General features: G+C 48.9%; 2 protein-coding genes across 2 annotated transcripts in view; both read right to left on the minus strand.

Moving 5' to 3' along the window:
* Positions 1–681: 681 nt before the first annotated feature.
* LOC149351242 (uncharacterized) lies at positions 682–11,758 on the minus strand. Its single transcript, XM_089577001.1, has 2 exons — positions 11,738–11,758; positions 682–3,276 (listed from the first exon to the last, which is right to left on the minus strand). Exons 1-2 carry the CDS (start codon positions 11,756–11,758, stop codon positions 682–684), a joined length of 2,616 nt encoding a protein of 871 aa, XP_089433127.1.
* Positions 11,759–13,238: 1,480 nt separating this feature from the next.
* The window catches only part of LOC149351243 (cell adhesion molecule Dscam1-like), a 167,696-nt gene continuing 156,149 nt past the window's right edge, over positions 13,239–24,785 (minus strand). Inside the window, exons 16-18 of the mRNA XM_089577000.1 lie at positions 22,336–22,503; positions 19,710–19,933; positions 13,239–15,394 (exon numbers count right to left, since the gene is read on the minus strand). Coding sequence (XP_089433126.1) covers positions 15,266–15,394; positions 19,710–19,933; positions 22,336–22,503 — 521 coding nt within the window. The 3' untranslated portion in view covers positions 13,239–15,265. The remainder of the gene's footprint in view (positions 15,395–19,709; positions 19,934–22,335; positions 22,504–24,785) is intronic.

Genomic DNA, 24,785 nt, shown 5'->3' on the forward strand with positions numbered 1-24,785 from the left:
TGCACTACGTGCGATTTCCACTCAAGGGTCATTGAAGGCCATTCGACCGATACATACCAGTGACTTGCTGTGACAAAAACACTTCTGAAAAATAGTGTCTCCGAGGGCTGCAGCCCAGATAAAAAAATACGTTGTCAGCGTATAATGAGTGTCCAATTCAATATTCTATATATCACTCCTTGTGGCAGTTCCCAAATGGTTCACAATATTAATTATAGTACGTCAGTCACCAAAATACTTCCTTGCTTTTCCATTCGCCCAAATTCTTTTTTTTTTTACAGAAGTCAAACAAAAAGCAGTCCTCTTATGACCTTTATTCACATGAGTCTTCACGAATGCAAGGTGCGAATAGTCGTGTCCACGGTATGTTACAGGTAGAAATGTTTAGTATTGTTTATTTCTCGCGCATTGCCGACATGCAAGGCTTTCGCCACCTATAATTAGGCACGCAGCTTCTCTGAGTGTATGCAAGGGTGGAGATGATTGGTCTTCATTGCTCTCAATGACCGCGGTGAAAAGGAACGTATTTCGTCTTGTAGTATGAAATGACCACTTTCACTTTTTGTTGTGCTCGCCTGCGTATGCACTAATGAAAGCTCGGAATTCCTCAGAATAAGGCAAATGAACAGGGAAAGAAAAAGGTATGTGCATGAAAACCCATCTGTTGATGACGAAAGCGACCTAGTCTCCACGCATTGTCCCCCAGAAGCTAGGGTAACCGTGAGTGATGAACCGCCCTGCTGGAGGATAGTAGTTGCACGGGCAGTACCACCCTTGCGGGGCAGCAAAAAAGGAAGGACGGAGGCCCCCAGTGCCGCGGAAGCCTCCCTTGAGGAGGTACTTGAATTTTTCCATTTTCTTTCCTGGCAGAATGGTGCCGATGCCAGGACTGCCCATGAAAGGTGGACCGCCACCCGGGAATGGAGGGCCTCGGAAGGGCGGGTATCCGCCGAAGCCTGGCATGAAGGGCGGCGGAAAGCCGCCGGCCGGCAGCGGCGGCCGTGTAAGGTGCCTCCAGGCCTCGTAGTCGTCGAACCGGGACGGGTCCAGGTCTTCTTCGAAGTCGCCGTCTTCCCTCGGAGGGAGGCCTTCGCTCCTGTCTGGCACGTCGTGGTAAGGTCTTTTTCCGGGCCGGTAGGGAGGCTCGCCGTTCCCGTAGTGCTTTTCCGGGTGCCTGTGTCCGTAAACCGTGAAAGGCGGCCCGTCACGGTGACGAGGGTGTTCATCTGGCGGATGACGCCCATGGTGGGGTGGCCGGTCCCTCTCTGGGAACAGAGGCGGAGGCTTCAAGAAGCGCGATCTTTCGAATTCCGGGTCGAACTTAGGCTCCAGCGGTGAGTGATGGCGACCACCGCCGAGTGGCGGCCGTCCGCCCTCACCGTCCCCTCGGAAGCCCTTAGCTCGCTTGTGGAGCAGGTAATCGTCCTTGCGGTCCGGAGGAGACGGCCGCTCACCAAACTTGTCCGACAGGCTGTGGATGTACTTTGGTTTCGGCGGGTCTGGTTCGTCGTTTCGTCGTTTGACTAGAGATGCTTGCTGCATCACCGTCGACGCTGGTTGGGAGCCCTCTGCTACGACAACAGTGACAGGTGCCAGTGGCTTATGATTTGTCTTCTTCCCGTATATTGTCACCACCCGGTGCACGCTCCCAATGTTCGATTCGTCAAAAGGTGATATGGACGATATCGGTGTGTCACGCAAGTCGGGAGTAAAAATAACCTCGGGCAGTACCTTCGGCACGGTGAAGTTCAGCGTCTCGTAGTACCTCGGTTTGAGAATTCCACGCCATTTCTTCCCAGGCTTTATTGTATTGGTGTCGTCGAGGAGAGCACTCAGAGCTGCAGTTACATTTGGCGCCTTAGAAATGGCGCCATTCTTCGAAGAAACATCTCGTTTCACGAAACTTTTCTTTAGCGGAATCCATAGTGATTGTGGGGCATCGTGTTGGCTTCTTAAGTTGAATATGTCTGGACCTCTGCCTCCGCTTTCTTGCCTCGGTCGTCTGTACGCGAACTGCGAATAAGGATGTTGACGAATTGGTTTGTACGTCGTCTGCAAAAGCTCAGAGGCGCTTGCACCTAAAGAAACGTCCCCCATTCTAGGTGTGATCACCTTGCTTGAGGGTTGCTCAAAATGATGTTTTTTGTCTCCATGTGGTGCGTTGGGTGATGAGTGGGACAGCGCCAGCACGCCACTTACTGCCACTTTCTTGTGAGCTAGCATACGAGGGCTCGACCATTGTTTGTGTACTGCTGACTTAATAGATAGCTCTTCCTTAACAGCAGAACTGTTCAGCTTGGACGTTTGTTCCGAATATGTGTTTGATACTTCTGTTATTTGAATGACTGGTTTGTCTCCAATGTTGAACACGTGTTTATACTGACGTGTCTTATTGCGCTTGCGACCCGATTCGGATTGGTCAATTAGATCTCCCAAAACAGCTCCAAGTACAGACACTTCGTAATCAGACGCCAGCGCCTTTTTCCTTTCTGCCGGTTGCCCTAGAACAATAAAAGCGTGATTAAAAGAAACGGGTATTTCGTGCTTGACACTGCTGCTTGGAGACGTTATAATCCTCATGGCTGGCTGCAGTTTGAAGTCTGACGCTGCAGCTTCACTGTCGATTTCGCTGCTTCTTATCTTGGTCTTAACGCCGTGCATACGTTCCGTCGAGAAAGATGTCTTGGCCCGCTGAATCTTCTCATTGAGCACTTCCTTGTGAAGCGTATGCAAAAGAGGTCTGCTTTTGGGAGCATCTTCGAATGTGAATTTTTCCATTGGCAACGGTGCAACAAAGGTCTGATTTTTCGGGCGTGGCGCAGTGGAATTACGGCGGTACTCAGATGAGGTAGGTTTTCCTGGTCCGTGTGATTTGAGCATAGAATATGTACGGGATGCTTTGTCTTCGGTGGTATAGTTCCTCTTCCCGGCACGAGAGGGGATCTTAGTGTCGTATCCTGTCGGCTTGTTTGCGTGAGTCCTGTTTGCCGTAGACACAATGCTTGGCGGAGTTGGCTGCCGTCGCTGCGTGTGATTCATTAGAATCCAATACGGGTTGGATGGCACGAACGAGCCTTCGCTGCCTGACTTCATTTGCGCACTGCGGGAAACGTTCATGGATGCAAGCACATGATGAAGGTTGAAGAGACGCAGCAACTCTTTAGCCAGGTCCAGCTGGTTCTTGCTGACACCACTCGACGACATCTCGAACGAGGAAGGGTGACGTTGTTCGCCGCCATGTGAGTGCGGGACTAACGCCATGCAGACCAGCCCAACCTGCGAAAGAAAAGAAGATGCGGATTTTGATGTGACTCAAGCTGATCTTTTTCGTTTACAACGCAAATGATGCACGCAGATAAGCAGTGGTTCGTCCACATTCATGATTTTTTAGCAGGTTTTGCGCGCAGTTGCAGAGAACGGGGTTTTACTAGCAGGAAACTTAAGGGTGCGCCTAAGCACTGTGCCTGGTAAAAACGCTGACCGCTTTCTTTTTCGTTTCAGCTTGGTTACATTTCTCTGCGTTTTGCGTAATGCTTAGTTTTAAATGCGACCTTGTGGCTCTGTCACTAAATATAAAAATAAAGACACCCGCCGTGGTGGCTTAGTGGCTCTGGCGTTTGGTTGCTCGTACTGGGACTGAGGGCCTTTCAAGCTGCTTTATGCAGCTTTTTGCCTCAGTTTCCACCATTTTCTTTAAATGGAAAATAAATCAAATCAAATCAGATCAAGGTCGCCGGATTGAATCCCGGCTGCGGCGACTGAATTTTGATGGAGACGAAATGCAAAAACATCCGTGTGCTGTGCGATATGGTGGTGGTGAAAAACATTTATCGTCTCATAAATTTTTATATAGAGGTGGTTGTGGTAGGGCCCTATTGGCTCTTTCCCCTCACAATACTAGGTGGAACCCCTATTCCGGCTCCCATTGGCAAGCAACGCCGCCCGCGTCCGTTGAACCAAGGCCTTTTGGGTCCTTAAGTCTTGACAGCCGAGCAGGGCTGCCTCCCAGTCCTCTCTGGTGGGGTTGGGGGGGATAGATGGGTTTGATTGACACGCCCAAACCATGTGGAAGGTGTCAGCCACCTCCCCACAGAACTGGCACGCGCCATCAAAAGATGTGTTGAAATGTTTAAGCACCACCGGGCACAGTACAGTGTTAGTGAGGATTTTGATGAGGAGGCGCTCGCCAGCTCGATCCAGTCCCATACAAGGGGCCGGGTAGCGCCGGTGCTCCTCCTTGTAATAATCGGTGATGTGTTTGAATGTAAGGGCCAGATTGTCTGATTGGGAGTAGGCTTCCAACGACAGGGAGATAGCCCGGGGAGAGAGTGCGCGGGCGGCCTGATCGGCCTGTTCGTTTCCCTGGAGTCCCTGGTGACCGGGGCCCAAGTCAGGTTACGTGGAGTTGGATCTTCGCATCGTCAGCTATATTGCAGTATGCGCCAGGCAAGCGGGGGAGCCCAGCCCAGCTCATAGTTCCGACAGGCCCCTCGCGAGTCGGTGATGTGTTTCGACTTGGGATTAGTGAGAGCCAGAGCAATGGGAATCTCCTCCGCGTGTGTAGCGCTGTAGTCTTTGAAAGCGAGCCCGTTAACTGTGCTTGTGTTGTGTACGACTGGGGCCGTGTACCACCCCCCGTGGTGTGGGCCGGCAACGTCCACGTAATACACGTGTTGTTGGTTACCATAGTATCGCGCCAACGCTTCCGCGCGCGCATGGCGACGGCCGCTATGGTGTTCTCTGGACATGTTGCGGGGAAGGGGTCGGATCCGGAGGGCGCATCTCCAGGGTTCTGGCACTCTCTCCCTTTCCTCAATGTGGTAGTCGTGTTTAATGTGTAGCCGGTCTAAGAGGCGGCGACCGGACGTGGTCTGTGCAAGACGCGTGTATTGGTTGATTAACTGGGCTTCTCGAAGCTCCCGGAATGTGCTCACCGCGCCCAACGCCAGAAGTCTCTGGTTGGACGTGGCGACCGGAGGTCGAGAGCCCGCTTGATGACTTTCCGGTGGGTGACCTTCAGTTGGTCATCGTCGTGTTTGCGCAGGTGCAAGTAGGGGGTTGAGTAGAGGATTCTACTTGTTACGAAAGTATGGGCAAGCCGCAGTGCATCCTTGCTTCGTAATCCGCCCCGCCTGTTGGAGACCCAGCGGACCATACGGCCTACCTGGTCTCCCACCGTGCGAAGTTTGTTCAGGGTGGTGTCGAGCCTGCGTTGGTTGTGTATGAAGAGGCCAAGGACGCGGATCTCCTTGGCCTCCCGGATCGTCCTGAGGGGAGGCTGATGCGAAGCGGAGTTGTGTTCCGGGGGGAGGGACGTATGTGCACGAATTCCGATTTAGCTGGGGAGCACTGGAGTCCGCAGTAGGCCGCGTATTCGTCGACTAGGGTCGCCGCTGCTTGCAGGCAGGATTCCATGTGGCCCAGGTTACCTTGCGTGGCCCAGATTATAATGTCGTCCGCATAAAGCGCGTGATGTATCCCGGGCAGAGAAGACAATTTGGAGGGAAGATGAAGCATTGCCAAATTGAAGAGGAGGGGAGATAGGACCGCGCCTTGAGGTGTTCCCCTCGAGCCGATGGTGTATGGCCCGTGTTCCGCATCTTGTATGCGTATATAGGCTTGGCAGTCTGTAAGAAATTGTCTTATGTAATGGAATGTTTTGTGGCCGCAGTTGGTGCGATTGAGGTGGTCCAGGATTACTTCGTGTTTGACGTCGTCGAATGCGCCTTTAAGATTCAAGGCCAGGACCACCTTGTCGTTGTGGGGACATTCGACGACGTGAGCGCACGTTAGAGAACACCAGGTGGTAAAAATTATTCTGAAGTTCTCCACTACGGCGTCCCCATAGCCCATATGTCTCTTCGGGACGTTAAACCCCACAGTTTATATTAAAAAAAAAAACGGCCATTATATTCGGCAAATTGCGGCTATGTCACCTTGTGTGTGTTCTATAGTACACGGTATTGTACTTAGCTTGCCGCGTCTGAAACGGTGCACTTTCGAAGCTTCCGGATCATTACTGACATTGCCTAATGCAACGTTCACAAAGGCGGTGCGGATGTTTTTTTTTGTTAGCTGGCGTTTTTTATGAATTTTGCAAACAGTGTCTGTGGTAAACGTTTTCCTTTCGTTTTTTTTAGGTGCAAAACTGCATTTTTTTTTTTCTTTTCTGACGTCGCAACTGCCACGCTAGCTTTTGAGCGGCCAGCCGAATGGTTTCGAGATACTTCTGCCTATGCCCCATACCAAGGGGCTTTTGAGGTATCAAATAAAGAAGAAAAGAAGTGCGGCTTATCCAGGCCAATGTTTCAAAGATACTTCCGGCCAGCTGTATTGCATGCGCAAAGGCACTAATTCCACCACAAATTTAAAAAAAAACTTTTTATAGCTCCGTTCAGTGCAAGTTGTTTTGGAAGATTCATACAGTTTATCTTTGTTGGCATATATAATATGAGAACGCATTAAAATGTTTCGCAATTTAAATTTTTTTAGCAAAGCACTGTGTAGGCAATCGGAAGTGCATTTTACAGCGGACAAGTTGAGGCATTCTGCGAAGGAGCCACGCGTAGCTCCATCACGCTGTTTCGCACACCTAACACCAGGGGTGCCGCAGGTTAGCACGAGATTGCGGGTGAGCGCAACTGTGTAGACTTACCTCAGAATCTATGAACCACATTTGCACCGTTTGCGAAACATTTTCTGTTGCCAGCCGACCTCCTTTTTTGGTGCCCTCTGGCCTCGTTTTCATAGCCCCCAGTTTGTCAGTTTGTGTTTGTGCAAAGGCTACTTGAGCCTTTAAACGTGCAAATTTATAACATTTTTCCTGCACTAAGCAGTGGGTCCTCTGTACACATTGCTTTCGACGACATTTCCCCCAAAATGCTAATCTTTTACCACCCCGTATTCTAAATGGACTATTAGAAGATCATTTACCTACAAATCTTGCAACAGAACGCGACGCCTCGCAATGCATCGAAAAGACAGGTGTGGGTATATTTTGTTCGCGTTTAGACTGGTCCTTTTCACTGCGCCTTCCGGATTTCACTGCTATTTTTCAAGTAGAGTTTCTGGTAGTGGTACTTGCTCTACGCAAGCTAGGCCCCTCTACTATCGCAATGACAGTCATCACGATTCTTTATCTTGTGTTCGTCCCTAGCGATGTTGACTGTCCCACTTTAAGCACATTCTTATCCCTGATTCCTTCGCATTTGAGCCTTGTTCATTTAACATGGGTACCCGGTCACAACAGTGTGACAGTAAATCAGATCGCTGATACCTCGCAAAGGCTTCTCTAAGCGGCCCCGTGTTGCCTACCAGCCGCGCTATCTAGTTTCGGCGACGTGAGTTATTAGGCGCGCAAGACACAGCACTTTTAACATCGGCGGAATATCAACATTTGAGATACTCCTGGAACAGGAAAGTTTGTCAATCTTGGCAGCTTGAAGTATCTCTGACGAGGTTGCGCTGCCGTATACCCCTCCTCTAAATTTGTATCTACGTGCATAGGTCTGGTTTGGCGCTATCTCCCCTCCGTGCATTTTGCCATGAGCCTGAATCTATCGATCATTTTTGGCTCCATTGTCGCCGTTTCACTTCTTTGAGAAGAAGGTTGCTGGAGGAGCCCTTGCACCATCTTGGACTTAGTTTGAGCAGCCCGCTCTTGCTATCATTTCGCGCCACCACACTTGGTCTCAGCACATGTCTGTTTTATTGCTGTTCAAAATTTCTTGCTGAAATTTCATCGACTGCTTTGCTAAATGTTACAATATTTTCTTTTTTTCTGCATTATTACGTGCGCGATGTACGTACGTGACACCAGGAAACGGCCGGCAAGAATCATCCTTTGGCTCTGACTTGGAACTCGCGTTTATATTGCGCTGTTCATAACTTCCGCTACTTGTAGGTCCAACCCGGGTAAAACCTTAAAAATGCCTTGAAGCAACCCTCTTCTGATCACGAGAAATGCCTTGGAGACTGTACAGGCCGCTTGAATAGCGACGTTGGCACATAAAGAATTTTCCTACACGCGCGAGAGAAGCGCAAAAATTGATTGCGCAATAATTAGGTTTTGCCACCCCGGGATTCCCTCTTCCATTCCCATCGCCTTGCGTTATTTGTAAGGCCGCGCTTCCAGCACTGTAGCTTGAGCGGCGGCGCTGATGGCTTCCCGGTTTTGCGCGGACCTCCCAACTAGATCTGCCGTATTACGTCATGATGACGCAAGGAATTAAGAAACTGTCAGAAAATGAGATCTCATTCTTGAGTTTCCTTCGTGAGCGCTACGCACCGCGTATAGGACCACACAACTTAGCCGATACGTTCACAGCGGCGCAGCCTATTAATTCACTCTGATGACTCACCACGTTGGAGGGTTGTACAGGCGCGGACAAAAGTAAACGGAGCACGCAACTGTGTTCGAATATTTTCCACGCGTCACCTAATTGAAATTTCCAGCAGTGGTGCGCGCATGCTGGTAGCGGAGGTTGGCGAGCTTTCTTGTAGACAAACAATGCTTCTTCATAACCAGTGGAGGAAGTGTGATTGCACTTCGAACGCAATAGCGCGCTCCGTTTACTTATGACCGCGCCTGTACATGCGGTTCACGGCCCATTAAAAGGCCCGACAACCTCTCCTCCGCTTTCTTTTTTAACATTGCGAAAGCACTGTTCTGGAGGGGTAAACCCCGAGCAAGATTTTTTTTTGTGTGTGTGTGGGTTTGTGCCAAGTGAAATAATTAAAAATAAATCAAATTACTACTGCCGAGACTGGGGTTCGAACCCATGCTGCCGCGAAAATTTTATCTTTGCTGGCCGCTGCAGAAAAGCGCTAGGCTGTCGCCGCAGTTTTTTTTTTTATTGCAGAGAAATCAGTCCCTCTGAGCTACCAAATGCTTTACGTACACACGTAGTAGTCAATCACGCTTCGTGTTTAACTGCGCTGTACATTACAGATCGTCTTCTTCATGAACTAATACTACTATCAAACTAATATTCGTGCTTTGAGCTATGTGGCGGTTTAGCGACAGAGAGGCGTGCGCTGCATGCGTTGGCGTGGACCACGCTGTGGCAGAAACACTGCACTAGACACCGGCGCGCACTTTTTTAGGTAAGTTGGCAATGACGATGAAAAAGTTGAAGAAGCTGATAACTTGCTTTCTGGGTCAGCGCACACCTCAATTGCGCTTTCAGGTACGTGGTGGTGGTGGTATCCACCTGCAAAAAACTGTGATTTCGCTCATTATTTCGTGCTTAGCAATGATAAACCACCAGCCATTTTTCTTCTGCTGTTTTGTTGCCAACCAAATTTGTGGTCTTTGTCACTATCGAACAAAAACTTCCATACACCTGACGAACGAGCCTCAAGGGGTAATGTTCAGCGTACAAATATAAAATTCTTTCCTCTCTCTCAACTGGATGATAAAACCATAAGATTAAATAACAGCGGCTGGGGCTTTTCTAGTTTTAACCAGGCCAAGCTTAGTAGCAAAGCAATGCAATTACGACATGTGACGCTTACATTACACGTGAAGCAAAATAGAGTGCTCATTTGGAACATGAATAATAATAACAAAAAAATAGTTTTTTCGATGTTAAATTAATCGGAATACTATTCTGCAACAGAAAAAGTTAAATGAACATGATGTTCCAATCGGCAGCATTGCTCTACATTAAAAACGAGGCTGTGCCCGCGTGACCTGTACCCGAGTAAATTGAAACCATGTCGGCCTTTCTGCAAAGGGATCCACTGCCGTTTCCCAGTTTTAACAGTCTTCTATTGGCTGGGAGCGAAATAACCTTTTCTTGAAAAAAAAAGAAGAAAAAAACTCAGTTCGCTTTACTGTGCTTTACGTAGCAAAATGACCACATGCGCAGTGTCCATAGGTATAAAACAACAGGCGTCCTCTTTCTTCTGTTGTCAATTAGATACTACACCGTGGAAGGCAGGCAGCTTACTGTAAGAGGTGATCGAAATAAATTGCGCCATGGTACCTATATCAGCCTCGTCTGTTGGCGTGGAACGCGAGACTTCTCCTTGTTAGTGCTAGTTCTAGAAAATTCATGATATGCTTAGCTCTTTCGAGACCGTAAGCGTATAACACGATGCATTGCAAATGTCGCACTCGTCATGCCATGTCATGTCAGAACTTAAGAACCGATAAAGTGCCGGAAGTGACTTGTTACTATCTCTGCCTTATTTTCATGCCATTTACTGCAAGTAACGTAAGACTAATGAAGCCTTTATGAAGCAGTATGACAGAGGAAATAAAAACAAATGCATCTTTCAGAACACAGTCGTTGGACACCCGCAGGAGAACCTAGAACAGTTGAAGAAAAAAGCTCGTTAGTCAGGCAGTTCTGTCGTGCTTTCCCGACACGTTGAGTCACCGTTAGCTCGACTGATTTGTAGTGATGGTAATGGTTGAAACTACAACGATGAAGTGGTTTTAAAAGCAAAGACCTTGTTTTTTTTCTGTAAATGTCAGACTGTGAAAAACAGAAAAATAAGGTATTTGCTTCTGTTGCAATTTCTTGAATATAATTAGTATTGTAACAACTTATTGGATCTTACTAGCGTAGCCACATAATCGAAATGCAGCTAATAGAGTGTGTAAAAAAGTCGCTACGTTCACGGAGCTATGCGAACCAAAGGAGCGTTGAAACATTAGAAAGACGCCGCAGCGGGCATCTGTGGACAAGCTCGCGCGCAACCTACAGATAGTTTTGCCAGCTGTTCCAGGGAAGCACGCCGCCAATCTTTAAAAATAGTTTTTTTTTGTTGTTCAGCAGACACTATTTGAGGCACAGTAATATCAGTGTTGGCAGACACCAGAACACAGGTGAATTCATGGTAAACTGATTAACTAAAATTTATTAGTTTAGTTATTAACTGTTGCAGTCAGGCGCCTAGTCGCAACTAGATTTATAGCTATTCGTAGAAATAGCCATGTTAGTTCTTAGAACCCAGCGCAGGCGGGACAGAGAATGTCACGTGGCATGTGCGCCACAGAGTGACGCCGTTTGATTGACGTCGCTGGGTGCGCAGTGCAGGCGCGCGGTTTTCAAATCCCGCGAGAGATGGCCAAACTTTGTTGAGCCACAGCGACGAGGCTACCGCGTTTTGGAAATTCTAAAAGTTAATATGGCTATAAGTAATAGCTAGCTACAAATCGCTAATTTCAACTAGGCGCCTATCTGCAATGGTTGACAACCGTCAAAATTTAGTTAATCACTTCACTATTTAACATGATTCGCCTGTTTTCTCGCGTCCGCCGACACTGGTATTACTATGCAACAAAAAACGCCACTTTACCTCAGAAAACCTAGTCTTAAAATTCAGTAGCGGTCTTCCCTGAAACACCTGGTATAGTGCGCATGTACATTAACACACCGACAGTCTTGCAATCGGCCGGCGAGAAAATGCTTCAGTTTAGCAATTCTAAATCAGCGATCAAGAAGTTGTCCCTCCTTGTTACAAATCTATGGCCACCCCTGGAGGCACACAAATAGTAATGAAGCTATGCTGTGCTATGCATTAGTTTGGCTTTTGTCTGATAAATACATTCTGTCCAATGTTTCTTAGCACACATGGATTCTTGTAAGGTATGAAAATGAAACGAAGCAAACGCCATCGCTGCCCGGTTGATGCCTCTCAGTGGTCTTTGAAAGGCTCCAAACAGGCAGAGGGCGCACATGGAACAGTCAGCAAACTGATCACAGCATGCGCAGCGGCTACTCACTGGTAGCCAGAGGAAAGCCATCGGGTCTCTTCGCTGTACGCCAGCGGCATCCAAGGACGAGGCGACGTTCACATGACTCGCCGAGACCGAAGAAGTCGTCGCCACGAATGACACGCTTGCGACCGGGCGCACGGACACACACCCGAGTATGCGGCGGCGTACCGAACCAGTGGCCGTTAATGAATGTGCAAGAGGCGACCGAGCGCGGTCCGCTTTATATATAACCTCGCTGCTCGATATACGTCTTGGGAGCAGCAACCTGGGCGTCCCACTGGTGACGAACAATGGGGCAAGGGCGCATTGGGGTCGCGCTGAGAGGTCAACGGCGGCTAAAGGTGTCGCCCCCGCGGCCGCCGACGACGCTGCTGCAGATGCGCCCAGAAGCCTGCTCCGCGATGCATAGCGCGCGCCGGCCGTGCGTACAATTAACCGGAGCACTGCGAATGGACACCGTGGCGCGCGTGGGTTGTGTGCACAAAGGGGCCCGCCGTCGCAGTGTCCGGACGAAAGTCGGCGAGAGGGCCGGGGATGGGCCGCGCGGGCTTTCGTTCGACGAAAAGCGGCCGGCCACGACGGTGCGGTGGAGATCACCCCGCTCACAGCGTGTAGAACGAGGCGCGGCATGCTTGTGGAGGATCTGCATGAGCGATGCGAGTTTATGTTGCCCCTTGTCCCGCATATACGGCGATGTAAGACGTCGTCACGGCTTGCTAAGTCGGGGCGATTGCCATCGACGGAAAAGGGTAGAAGTGGGCTGAGTTGTGACTTACGAAACGAGCATAGCAATCCGTAACCGAGATATGAGATTTTGAAGGAAATCGAATGGCCTGTTAGTATCGCCTGTTGGACGTACTGCACAGCGAGGATAAAGACTCCGAACAAAACGTCTAAAGGTGGATTCGCACGACGGACTACTGAATAGCGGAAAAGGCGTCCCGTGACGTCCCACTTCCGCTCCGTGATGTCTGCGCCTGGCACGGCGAAAGACCATGCGCATGCCTAATCAGCTTATCGGCGCCCTCAAAGTGAAAGTCGCGGAGATGGGAGTAAGCAGATTAGACATGCAGCCTTTCTCCGTGTGTGGGTGGACCAAGCGCGGACCTCAGGGAGCGGAAGTGGGACGTCACGTGACGCCTGGTTCGTGGGCCAATGGTACATCGTGTTAATCCACCTTAAACTTGTGGAGCGACGGAAGGCAGCTTTACATCCTTTTTGCATTCATGCCCTACGTGCGCTTAGCCAGTTGGACACGTGCACGATTAACATTCGAGGGTTAACTTCCTTATTTTTATTTTTCTCCAAGAAGGCTCGAAAGCACCCCCCCCGGTTACTTTCCCGGAAGAAAAAAACAAAGAAGCTGGAAGCAGGAAAACTACTCAGTGTTTTGTCACTTTCAGAAACTTATACGATCTCTGCAAATTAAAACAAACATAAACGCTTTGGCGAATATATCTTTATTAGGTATTTCAACCGCATATAAAACCATTTTCAATCTCCGGGAATATATTAACAATGGTAGGAAATAGTTTCTCTAAAGTAACTATATAGCGAACTCAAAACAGTTCCAAAGCACATGGCTGCGCTCTGTATTCGAATGGTCTCTCAGTCCACGTACTCTGGGCGCTTTCACCTTCACCACTGTCCAGGCACCGATGACCTCGGCAGCGTACGCGGCACACGGCGGGCGTCAAGACGAAGCTTTGGATACTGTGAACGACGCGCACGACACACTCGGCAGATGGAGCGAGGCGCCGTCGAAGTCTGTTCGAGATCACAGTTCGCGGTGGCAGAGACACCCTCACAGGAAAACTTGGAGCTGCAGCTCATCCGCAGACGCACTCACATTGGCGCACTCTTCCGTTCATCTCAGTTGGTCGGAGCCAGGTCACGTGAAAAACAAAAACAAAAACGCGCTATTTTGTTCCAACAATTCCGTGGGGCGAACTTCACCCTACGAAGCCGCCAAAAGTCAGAGACAAAGACTAGGAATCCATGGCAGTGGGTTACGACATCAGGTGGAAGCTTGGAGAGCAGTTGTTTCGAGACAAAATATTGTTTTGATTCAAGAGTTGCCAATGACAGAGGATTGATTCATGGTTCTCGCGCACGCCAAGTGGACGCCACGCACACGCCCGCTTCATGACAATGTCCGTAAGTGCAACCCACTTGACAAGAGTTCCTTGCGAAAGCCTGACGACCGGGGCTGATGGGTACGTTACAAGGTTAAGCTTGGGCTTTAATTAGAGCGGTTCACGGCAGCAGCGACGGTGCACCCGTGAAACTTTTTCGGACAGTGCGTATACTCTTTCGAAGAGGCTGACAGCGTAGATTTTCCAGAAACTATGAGAATCTAATGATCGGAGTTGCCGAAGAGCTCGCGCAGTGTTCGTACAAAGGTCGGGTCCTGCGTCATTGCTTTTCTGTGCTGCCTCACTTTTGTTGAAACATGTCTGGTTCATGTTTATTGGAGGACTTCTGTCATCAATTTACCGTATTTCACGTCTCCGGAACTTGTACGTGTTTCACTAGATATAGTAGAGGGCAAACTGCTTCCTCGGGTACGAAAACGCTGACGTAAAGGGGTCTCGTAAAAGCATCCAGGATAAGCCAGTTTCTAGTGTCTCTTTTACTCGCTGATAGTGCAGTATGTATAGGTGCTCATTCACTCATTTACTCGCGGATGTAACGTTCAGGAAAACTAGACATATGAACGTTTCTGGTCCCTGTACAAATAGGAAAGAAGCGCCAGGCATGCCTCATAGTTCCACAACTACGTTTCTTTGGATGACGGCAAACGTCTCCCGGCTGACTCAGTTACGTAAAATAAGGTGCAGCAAGCCAATGAAAACAACTTTCCCAAATTTCTACCCATAAAGTTAGTAATGGCTGAGGTCTTCAAAGAGCGGAGGCAGCCGACAGGCTGTCTGCCACAAATGCGACATGCGTGTCTGCATTGGGAAGCTATCACTGATTCGCAGCGAAGGCTTGCGATCGGAAAGGAGCTTGTTTTGGTACTGTTTTCAAAGTTACAGGCGTTTGATAGAATGTTAACACTCCTCATTATTCTTACTTTTGCAATGAGTTTCAGTCAGCGAACGCGGCAGTTTCATTCATCATGAGTTTCCCTTACAATGACGCCGACGCCAGAGCTAGAAATAAGTTGCACATACGTAGCGCGTATGCTTGTATGAACATGAAGTTCTGTTCTGGAGAGGAAACTGATGTCTTTGCTGGCAACTATTTACAAAACAATCGTGACGAAGTGACCTGAGGATTTTTTTTCATTTTCTTTGCGGGGTGTAATACTAGACACCCCCTTTTCTTTTTTTTTTGTCCTGCTTAACGGACGGAACCAACTGAAGCTGAATGGCGATATCTGCAACGGGAGCAAAACTTTAACGCTGCGCTTCACTCGCACGGGTCGAGTTCGTCTGACGTCTGTTTCTCTGAGCATGGGTCCAGTGGTCTGAGCGAACTGCGGGATGAGGCAGCCGAGCGCAAGAGCGGCATTCCGGGTCCATCCCAGGGTCACACTTGGATGTCTTCCTGGTCCTTCCTAGAGAGCGTGGACGTTGTTGTGCCATCCGCTGGGTAAGGGTTCATGTTCACCATCAGGGACTCGTAGGGTCGCTCCCGCGGCTTTGTTCTGGTCAGGCTCTGTACCCACCCAGCAGGGTAGCAGTGGGCACGTTCGGAAAGGGAAAAATGAAGAGGAAGAGAGAGAACAGCAACAAATGCGAGTTAGTGGTGGGTAATCGACGCAAAGAAAAGTCGTAAATTGAACAGGTGGAAAGAGGCAATGGAGAGAGAACGGGAGATGAAGACGAAGTGATGGTCTATAAACTTCAGTGGAACTTTGTCATGTGTTAGTGGCCACCTGCACGAGCTAGCGGAGTTTAAAGTACAGATGGCCAAGAAAGAGCTTTGAGGTTTCCATGAACTGGTCAGCTTGCTCGCCTTGAAAACCCTTTGTAAGTCACAAGTTGTATGCATGTCTAACATGTACATATATAATGGTGAAATAGCACTCAGAATGACTCTAGAAATCGCGTGGCATTTCAAGCCGCTTCGACCACCGGTTTTATAGAAGAAAAAAAAAACGTACAAAGTTGTACCGATGACTTCGTAAAAATACCTCGAATGTGGTAAGTATCCGTATCGCAGTGTTATCGACGAATTGGAAAACTTGCATTAGAATTGAAAATTGCTTCAAGAAGTACTATGAGGCAGTTGACAGATGGAAAAGGCTCTAAGGTTCAATAATTTTTAAAATTTTATTTCTCCCGCCAGCATGGGCCGCTTCGAACTGTACACCCACACCTGTAAAAACACACAGAACACCACGGAGGACCATTAGCAAAAGATAAGAACACGCTGAATGGTTTCTGTCATAATTCGCTAGCATTAATCACGCAAAATATGGCACGTAAGTGCATTGTTGTCCCGCTGTTCAACAAAGGGTTAAAAGTAACAAGGTTTGGAACTTTAAAAGAGCCGTATGGGCGAGCTTCAGTGTTGAATCAATAGAAGACGCATGTAACCCAAGGTGCGATAAATTAGTTATACTTTCTTTTGCTCCCGGCCGGCCACAGTCTTACGACACAGTTCATGCCACTTTTTAATGGAGCCCTTTGCTCTCTTTTTTTTTATTTGGCGGCAGGCGAGGCGGTAGAGAAGCAGCAGGGCATGGAAAGCGGTGTGTTGGAAGCTTCGTAGTTGAGTCATACGAGCAATGGTGCGGGTTTGATGGAAGCCAAGACCGTTAAGGGCGCGGTCAAGCAAACAAGAAAAAGGTGAGGAAGCACTGACTGCATTGCACTCCCTTTCCGCCCCGTACCGTATCAGCCAAAAGCAATTTACTTGCGGTCAGCTCCCGTCCATGCCCAGCTTTCGCGGGAACTCAGGTCGCCAGAAGATCGTTACGGCCGCTACCTCCATACGTGACGAATTACAAAGAAAATCTCTGGACCTCCGTGGTACTTGGAACAGTGCCACGCTACTAACCGAGCGGAAGTTTTCGGCATCCCCGCGATGATCGCTCGGTATATAGCCTTCACCCTTCACCTTTCGAGATATATTAGCGAGAAGCTCCTGCGGGCGAGGCTGAGTGCGACGCGCGGGCCTATCGCGCCTCGCCCATTAACGGTTCAGCGGCTTCTCGGCGGCTAGGCCGGTGAAAGCCGGCGGGATCGATCCATTGACTCGCACGCTCCGATTGCAGCAAGACAGCCTCTGGTGCGTGGATATATAGATATATATTTTTTGACACGCTGCATCAATGGGTCTGTGACCTTGTCACAGAGCAACTCGAGCGATTTGTGGGTTGATACACAGTTGGCCACCCTTACGCCGTCGGCCCACCTACAGCCAGCATCTTTCGCAAACAAGACAGTTCATAAGACCACAGCCTCGAGGAACCCCATCATGAGACAGAGTGGGTGGGGATTATAAGATAGAGATCCTTTCCGATGCTTTATCCTGACAGCGCGTCGACAGGACGTTTTGATTTACATCACTTGTTGCTTTATTCTGCAGTTAGAATTCAAGGAATGCGTAAGGACAAGTACTTCGGTTTGGTTGAAGTGCCCCTTTTGAACAAACAGCAGTTAGCGCCCAGTGAAGTAAGTTTTGCCCGTCTAATATATGCACTGCAAACGGTAATTTTTTTCATATCAGAAGACAGAAAGTTGGTTCCTCTGTGCAGACATTCGCTTTACTGGTACAGCAGTTCAGAGTCACAGCAGCTGCTTTTTGGAAACGTACTTTTGTGTCTCATATTAGTTGGCCACGCAACAGATCTTCCTATAAACTTAACACAGTTGCATCAAAGTCGGCGCTGTTAAAGTTGGATTATTTATGCACTTATGATTCTCGTATGGCTATCACTGCGTGACACAGCTACGTCACATTCAGCACAAGCGGAAAAACCGTTCACGACTAAAAGGCGGAAGGAAATTATACAGCATTTAGACGCTGAGATGGAAGTAATTGTTCTGCTACGTCATCTTAAATGCTGTTTATGTTATATTTTTACGCATTTTGAATGGCTGACTACCTGTTAATTTTGGACAAACGCCTCAGCCATAGTCCGCGCACACTGCTTGTATCATTCTGCTTGATGCGTTGTTACCGCCGGTTTCTTGATACGCTATAAGGAATACTTTGTACTGATCGTTCTTCGGATATCATTTTTGGATTGCTGTGCTGATAGGCGCCATGAAAGAATAGCGCATAACAAAACAGCAGGCGTCAAAATGGCGCACAAAAAACTGCACAGCGACAAAACAGCACGCCAGAAAAAAAGACCACAGCGAAAACACAGCACGACGACAGAAGAGCACAGGAAAAAAACAGCACGACGACAAAACAGCGCAGAGCAGGTAGCATTGCTGTCATCGTGCTGTTTTTTCGCTGTGCTGTTTTGTCACTCTGCTGTTTTGACGCATGCTGTTCTGTCGTGTGCTGTTCTTTCGTGTCCCTGTGCTGATATTACAGTGACGTACTGGTATGTGTCGGGATAGACCGGATGCAGGAAGCAGAAAAAAGTTGGCTGTGGTTTAGCTCTGGTTAAACCTGGAGGATTGCGAAAGCAACATCAGCGCGTAGCCATATATTGTTGCGTGAGCTACATTGCCCACAGTGTCGCCATTTCTCGTGCTCTTGCCTGACCATACTGCACATGCGCGAAGAGCAAGTGACGTCACTACGCACAGTTTGCCACAGCTGCGACATATTACTAGCGTTAAAATACACACAAAGAGCAGAAACACACAGGACAGACGCTAGACGTCTGTCCTTTGTGCTCTCTGCTCTCTGTCCTTTGTGTGTATTTTAACGCTAGTATTATGTCGCTGTCTGTGGATCAAAAGCACCAACTAGCCCAACTTTATTCTTTAATCACAGCATTGGATAGGAGAGAGAGAGAGGCGATGGAGAGCGCGCGGCAGCGGCGGCGGCCCCGGCACGCTAGCTATGCGCTGCTACTGCGCATGCGCAACCGGCGAGCACGGCGGGGGCACCTCTGAGTCACCCGCGCAGCGACGGCGTCGGTGCGCCAGCTGTGCGTCGTGTGACGTCACTGCTCCTCGCGCATGCACAGTATGGCTTTTCCTCGGCTCCGCGAAATGGCTCAGCGACTAGCGTAGTGTTGCTTTCGCAACAAAAAGCAATTTGTGTGTGAGCGCTAGTACTGCATGTATATTGGCCATCATTTTCCCTGTTGTTGTAATGCTGGGCTGTTTTCTAAACAGCTAATGACAACAAGGTATTGCTTAATATGCGAGGGGTACGTGTTGAGTAAGCCTTTTCTCGTGTGCTGTAGCGTCTTTTTTTAATTTACAGAGAAAACTGAGAGGCGTTACATTCAAATAAAAACCGAATATCATTTTTCTCAGAAGCCCATCAGTCATCGACATTGCCCCCCCCCCCCCTTTTTCTCTAGCACTGATACATTTCCGCTGCTGGCGTCATCGTAGAAGGACGAGGAATGCTATTTTGCCTCACCCACAATACGGGCCGGAGTCGTGGCTTCTCGCTAAGACTGCAAATATCTGAAGGGTGCGTGCTGTTCGACAAAGAGGCCATCAGTGGAGTGCACCGCCGGTGTCGTCCACATCCGACCTCAGTTTTCCACGACAGCTTACAGGCTCTAGTACTCCGGTGGCGGAAGGGTTTCGTTGCTGGTGGCAACTATATTGAAGTCACGTGCTCCTTGCAGAGAAGGCATTCCACGCCTTCGCTTGAATGTAACATTTTTCAATTGTACCATTTGATTATAGCGCAGGATGCAAAGATAGTGAACGCCTCTAGCATAAAAGGCGTCGACAATCAGGCAAAAAAAAGTGCACTTACTGACTTCTCGGTGTCCGCGGGACTTTTTGGCTGATTTGTCAGCGTTTTGAGTTTCCTTATGCACAACGTAAGCCCATCTGGGCGGTCGTCTTCAACAAAGAGGCACGGAGGAGGAACGCACCTGCCGGCTGATGTAAATGTTGTTTGAGCGGTGATCCTTGAGATCCGATCGCCTCTTGAGCGTGTTCCTGCCGTCGAGGTGGTTCTGGCAGCCGGCCCCGTCAGCGGTGCCCTCATCCGCTGTGGCCCCTTCCGCTGCGCCCCCGCCACCTCCGCCGCCGCCGCCGCCATGCAGCACGTCGTAGGGCATCGCGTACGGGTGCCGGTCGTCCTCGGTTTCCACTACTGCGCGTGCGAGTAGGGGCAGCGTTGTGTCATGAAGAAGGCCGCCCAATACGCAGCGGCCAGCGGGTGATTCAAGCCCAGGCCTGTTGGTCAGCGGCCTTTCGGCTGTGTACGGGACAGCCCCAGCTGCCAGCATTGCGGTTGCTGCTTATACATTCCCCGCAGCATTGTCTTACTGGTTACGTAATGTTTGTGCGGAATATGCCCTTCGTTCAGGATGCCAGGCGATGCCTTCAGGCTCCCAGTGGTCAGGTTGTGCATTGCTCAGCGCAAACAATGCCTAGCGCCGCCATCGTTTCAGGTGCTAACAATGCGAGTCACATGAAAGCAATCGATGAATGTTGCAAAAAAAAAGAAACCCTCAGGTGCCATTTCTGGCGATTTCCTGAATGGATTTGAAAACATTTGTTATATCTTAATTAAACTCGTAATTTAGTCGGGAATTTATAAAATGTAATTAATTTGAAATTGAATTCCCGGAGATGCGTGAAAATTGTCACCCAGAAAGTCCAGTGATTGACTGGTTTAAAAAAAAAACCGTTTGTATCTCCGCCCTATAAGTGCACTTCGACGCGTTGCTGTGAAGCAAGGCTATAGTGAAGTTTATCTATATATAGTGTCACAAGAAACCGCGAACGGCGTGATATTTAACGAACAATGTATTCAGAGCGAGAACAAAAAGAGGCTGCACTCAGAAAAAATGTGCAGGAAAATCAGAACTTCTGCGTCAGGAGCGCCTAATTTGAAACTCCCGTGTCTCCGGCGCAAATCTACTACGCACTTCCTCGGCGCGCCCGTCTACGTATATAGGCTCTGCCGCAGCCTCCTTTAGCGCGGCGGGCTGGCGCGGGTATGACCTCAGTCTAGGGCACCTCAGGGGTATTGCGTGCTTAGTTGAAAACAGAAAAAAAAATTCAGTGTAAAGCTACACCCTCTAAAATTACGCTAAGTGGAGTTTCTCTTAACGATCTCCTCTTGACAACTTATGACTTTCTAAATCAATCTTTTAACGCATCTCAAGCACCCACAAGATTAAGCAATCTCACCAAAATAATTAGATAACTATAGTCGATTACAACTCGAGCACGAAACAGCAGATGCCCCTTAAAGAAAGCCCTCCAGCCAATGGCATCGATCGATTTTCGTGGCGCCTCAGTTAATCCGATTAAACCATGGTTAATCCTCTTTCATCTGTCACCCCATGTGATGGCATACTAAAGGTACAGAGGGATTAACCACGACGTCATGAAAGTCGGTCGATGCCATTGGCTGGAAGGTCTCCTAGCAGCATTTGCTGTTTAGTTCTTTAGTTGCATCCAACTAGAGTTTAAAAAAATGCTACTTGTTAAGGTACAGATCACCGCCAAGGTTACTGCTTAAGTTTCGTTCTTGCAAAAGCAGCATAATTTACAACTTCGGTCCATGCAGGTAGGAAAAATATTCTGTGTATACCGGGTGTGCCTCATGACAACAGTCAGGAGTTAAGAAATTCACACTAGCACATAATGTGAAAAACCAACAAACAAACTGAAACAGTACTTTTGGCGGTCGACTAAAACATGCAGAAGTACTGTTCAGTTCAGATGTATTAAAATCATTAGGAAAGGTCCACAAGTGAGAGGAATGAAATACACAACAAAAAAATGTTGCGTATTCCATTCCTCCCTCTTGTAACATGTTTTATAGTGGCCAACAGGACAATGCTTAAATGATAGGCTCAGGCAGCACCGTAACAATGCCGATAACAAAGAGTCGATCTCGTAGCCTCTGCATGCATTACCGTGAGTGCGATTGCTCCCCACAGTTCGAATATTGCCGAGTTGTTGCTAGGAACAAAGTCCAGCTGTGTCGTGAAATAATCGAGGCCTCGAATATCAAGAAGTACGGTGATTCCTGTGTAAGTGCCCCATCAGTATCTTTATCACGAAAAGAATTTCGCTTCCTGAATTGCCCATCTTAGCCTGTGTTGTCTTGCAGGGATCCGGGCGCATGAATGCGCTCTTTGCGGTGTTTTCTATTTTGGTGCCAAAATTTATTTATATGCACCGCGTGCCAAATAAATGTCAGTTGTTAGTTCAGCGCTGTGTTGTCCGTTTCCTCCTTTCCTCTGCTCTCTCCTTAGGCCTTGGGACTTGCGCTGTTTCAATTATACCAAAAGAAGGTGACTTGGCCAGAAAACAGCGTTCAACGACAGCTACGCTTTCGTATAGGCCTGCACCACCAAGGCGCGCTTTATGTGGCATTTCCTTCCCTAACCGCTCTGCGGCACCAAGTTGGAGCACTGACTCTGCACGTAGTACAGCACATAGGGCGCAAGGCACAATCATATCCCGGAGCCTTGTCGGCGGCGGCTCCGCGGGGAGAGTGGCGCGTGTATGGGCGAAGCGTGGTGCTGACCTTACCGGGCCTCTGCGCGTAGATGGACTGTCCGGCGGGGAAGCGGCTGTTCATCTGCGAGGCCGAGTGGTGCATACCGTCCTCGCAGCGGGCCATGCACTCGGCCGTGTTGGCCAGGTCCTTCATGTCGACCACTTCCTCCGAGTACGTGGCGCGCAGGTCGGGCCGGCCGCCTGCGAGGGCCACACATTATGGTGAGCGATATTAGGAGTGCGGAGGATGCGGCGTATGTGGGCATCAAGCTCCTTCTTCTAAAATCCAGCACCCGCTGGCCCGCCTCTGCTGGCCACTGCCTTGGTCGCAGTCGCTATCCGAACGCGAAAGCGGCCGCAAGCTTGGGTACTCATTGAGTTTCGCGTGCTTGGCTTGCTTAACGCGTCGGGTAGGGGTGGGCAGGAAAACAGAATCTAGAATAGATCTATTTTTTCCGAAATTGCGCTGCCCTCCACTATCTCTGACTGTCTAGGCGAACGTGTTCGCGTACCTTCAGCGGTTAAACAAACACTAAACAGACGCTAAAAATAGCTCCAGATGACCACCAAGAGTTTTACCCAAGTTTCATTCTCGCGAAATGCCCAGGTATATTTTACACCTTGATTCACGCTAGGGGGAACGGGTTTTATTCAGGGCGGCGCCTGGAGCAGGCTCCAAAGGAATGTCATATCACTGAGACATTTGATGCTTGCGTTAAACAAACGCTAAAAATAGCTCCAGATGACCACCAAGAGTTTTAACCAAGTTTCATTCTCGCGACAGGTCCAGGTATATTTACACCTTGATTCACGCTTGGGGGGCTCGTCTCTTTCACGCAGTGTTCTGCTTTCCTCGTTGCTTCTCACATCTCTGGAACGCAGGCGTAAGCTAAGCAGCTGCATCAAAATGCAATCCGCGATGCGTATTAATAGTAATTAACACACTAAGCAGTCAAATCTGAGTAGTTAATAGGGTGAGCGTGAATATGAGTGAGGTGAATGAATGAATGATTTTCTACTTGAACTAGTGAAGCGCTTGCGTTTTCCTCAACGATGTCGAGAGGTCGATCAGTAATGAAATCGCCAATTTATGCGCTGTGTGTCGCTTAAAAGGCACCAGTACGTGCAGATCTCTTGCTCGCGTTGGTAACCGCAAGGAAATATTATGGCACCGGAGTAATAGCCCTGAAAGGCGTGCCTCCTTCATTCAGTCGCAGAAAGTAGATGCGCCCTTGTCGTCGCCGGATCAGCTGTATATATCAGAAGCGTTGCATTTAGGGCCAGTTGGTATTTCATATACTGTATACAGCCTGAATTATAATGAGACAAGTGGCAGTATAGGAGTAGCTAGAAATCCCTTAAAGATCCCAGAGAAGTGACCGACCTCGCTGACGAAACTGCCCGATCCACCCTCGAGAGAGCTCAGTCAGCTCTCTCTGTTGTCAGGAACGCTCGCTGCAAGAGAGCATCGATCGCACGCGCACAACTTTTCATGTTAACACACTGCAACGAATACTTTGACAAGCAACCGTTAGGTGTTTTTTTTTTATGAAAGGCAATTTTTTAAAGAATGTATACTTTCCTGCTTGTCTGCTGCGACGGCTTTTTTGAACAGTACTGTAAGAAGAAAATAATATCGTGCGAGCGTAAAGCCCGGAACCAGCCTAAATCGCAATCGACAGCTTTTAGCTGCCGGTGCCATGTCGTTAACTAGTTCGCTGCCCGTGCATTAAGGGCATCCATCTCTGTTGCCTTTACAAAGCACGCATGAGGAGACAAAACAGTCGTTGTGTGTAATGTAACTGCCATTCGTACCTCTCCAACTAGGCTGTTTCATATTAGAAGCGCTTTCTTGCCGAAATATAGCATACGCATCGCAAAGCTGTTTCGCAAGGCTGTAGATATAATACGCCTCACGTTAAAAGCTATGTGATTTGGGACAGCCACGCCACGAGATGGCGAGAGCGTCCTGAAAATGGGCTATTCTTTAGCCGACAGCTCATGCGTGAGCGTGGCGCATTATTGCGCGTTAACGATAGCGTGAGGTGCGCGCCTCTCACCAACAAAACAAGTCCACAGGTAAACCGACTGAGGCACGTCGATCGAAGTCGCTAGATTTCGGCGGTTACTTAGAATGCGGTGGCGCAGATTTTAGGCTTTATGCGGAGGGATTTCACGCAGCATTGAAGTAGCGAAGATGGACTACGAAAACAAGAGACCCGCAACGCATTTTTGTGGACGCCGTGCGTGCGGCAGTCCCCGTTAGTCGATCGTGTCCGCAGATATACGTTTCCCATACGCGTTAACGCCGCACGCACAACTTCCACGACTGAAACGAATAGTGTGGACAAACTGGAGCCCCCCCTTCCTCCCCTTTTTTTTTCTTTTTGCAGATTTCGATTCCTGCATCTACGGCCGGTGGGTATAGACCCTACCCCTCTCCTTATATGCCGCTGGCTGAGGGAAGGCAGCTAACTTTCTGC

The sequence above is a fragment of the Amblyomma mixtum genome, chromosome 3, assembly GCF_055824585.1.
Source record: "Amblyomma mixtum isolate Tamu chromosome 3, ASM5582458v1, whole genome shotgun sequence".
In the NCBI taxonomy this organism is placed as follows: domain Eukaryota; kingdom Metazoa; phylum Arthropoda; class Arachnida; order Ixodida; family Ixodidae; genus Amblyomma; species Amblyomma mixtum.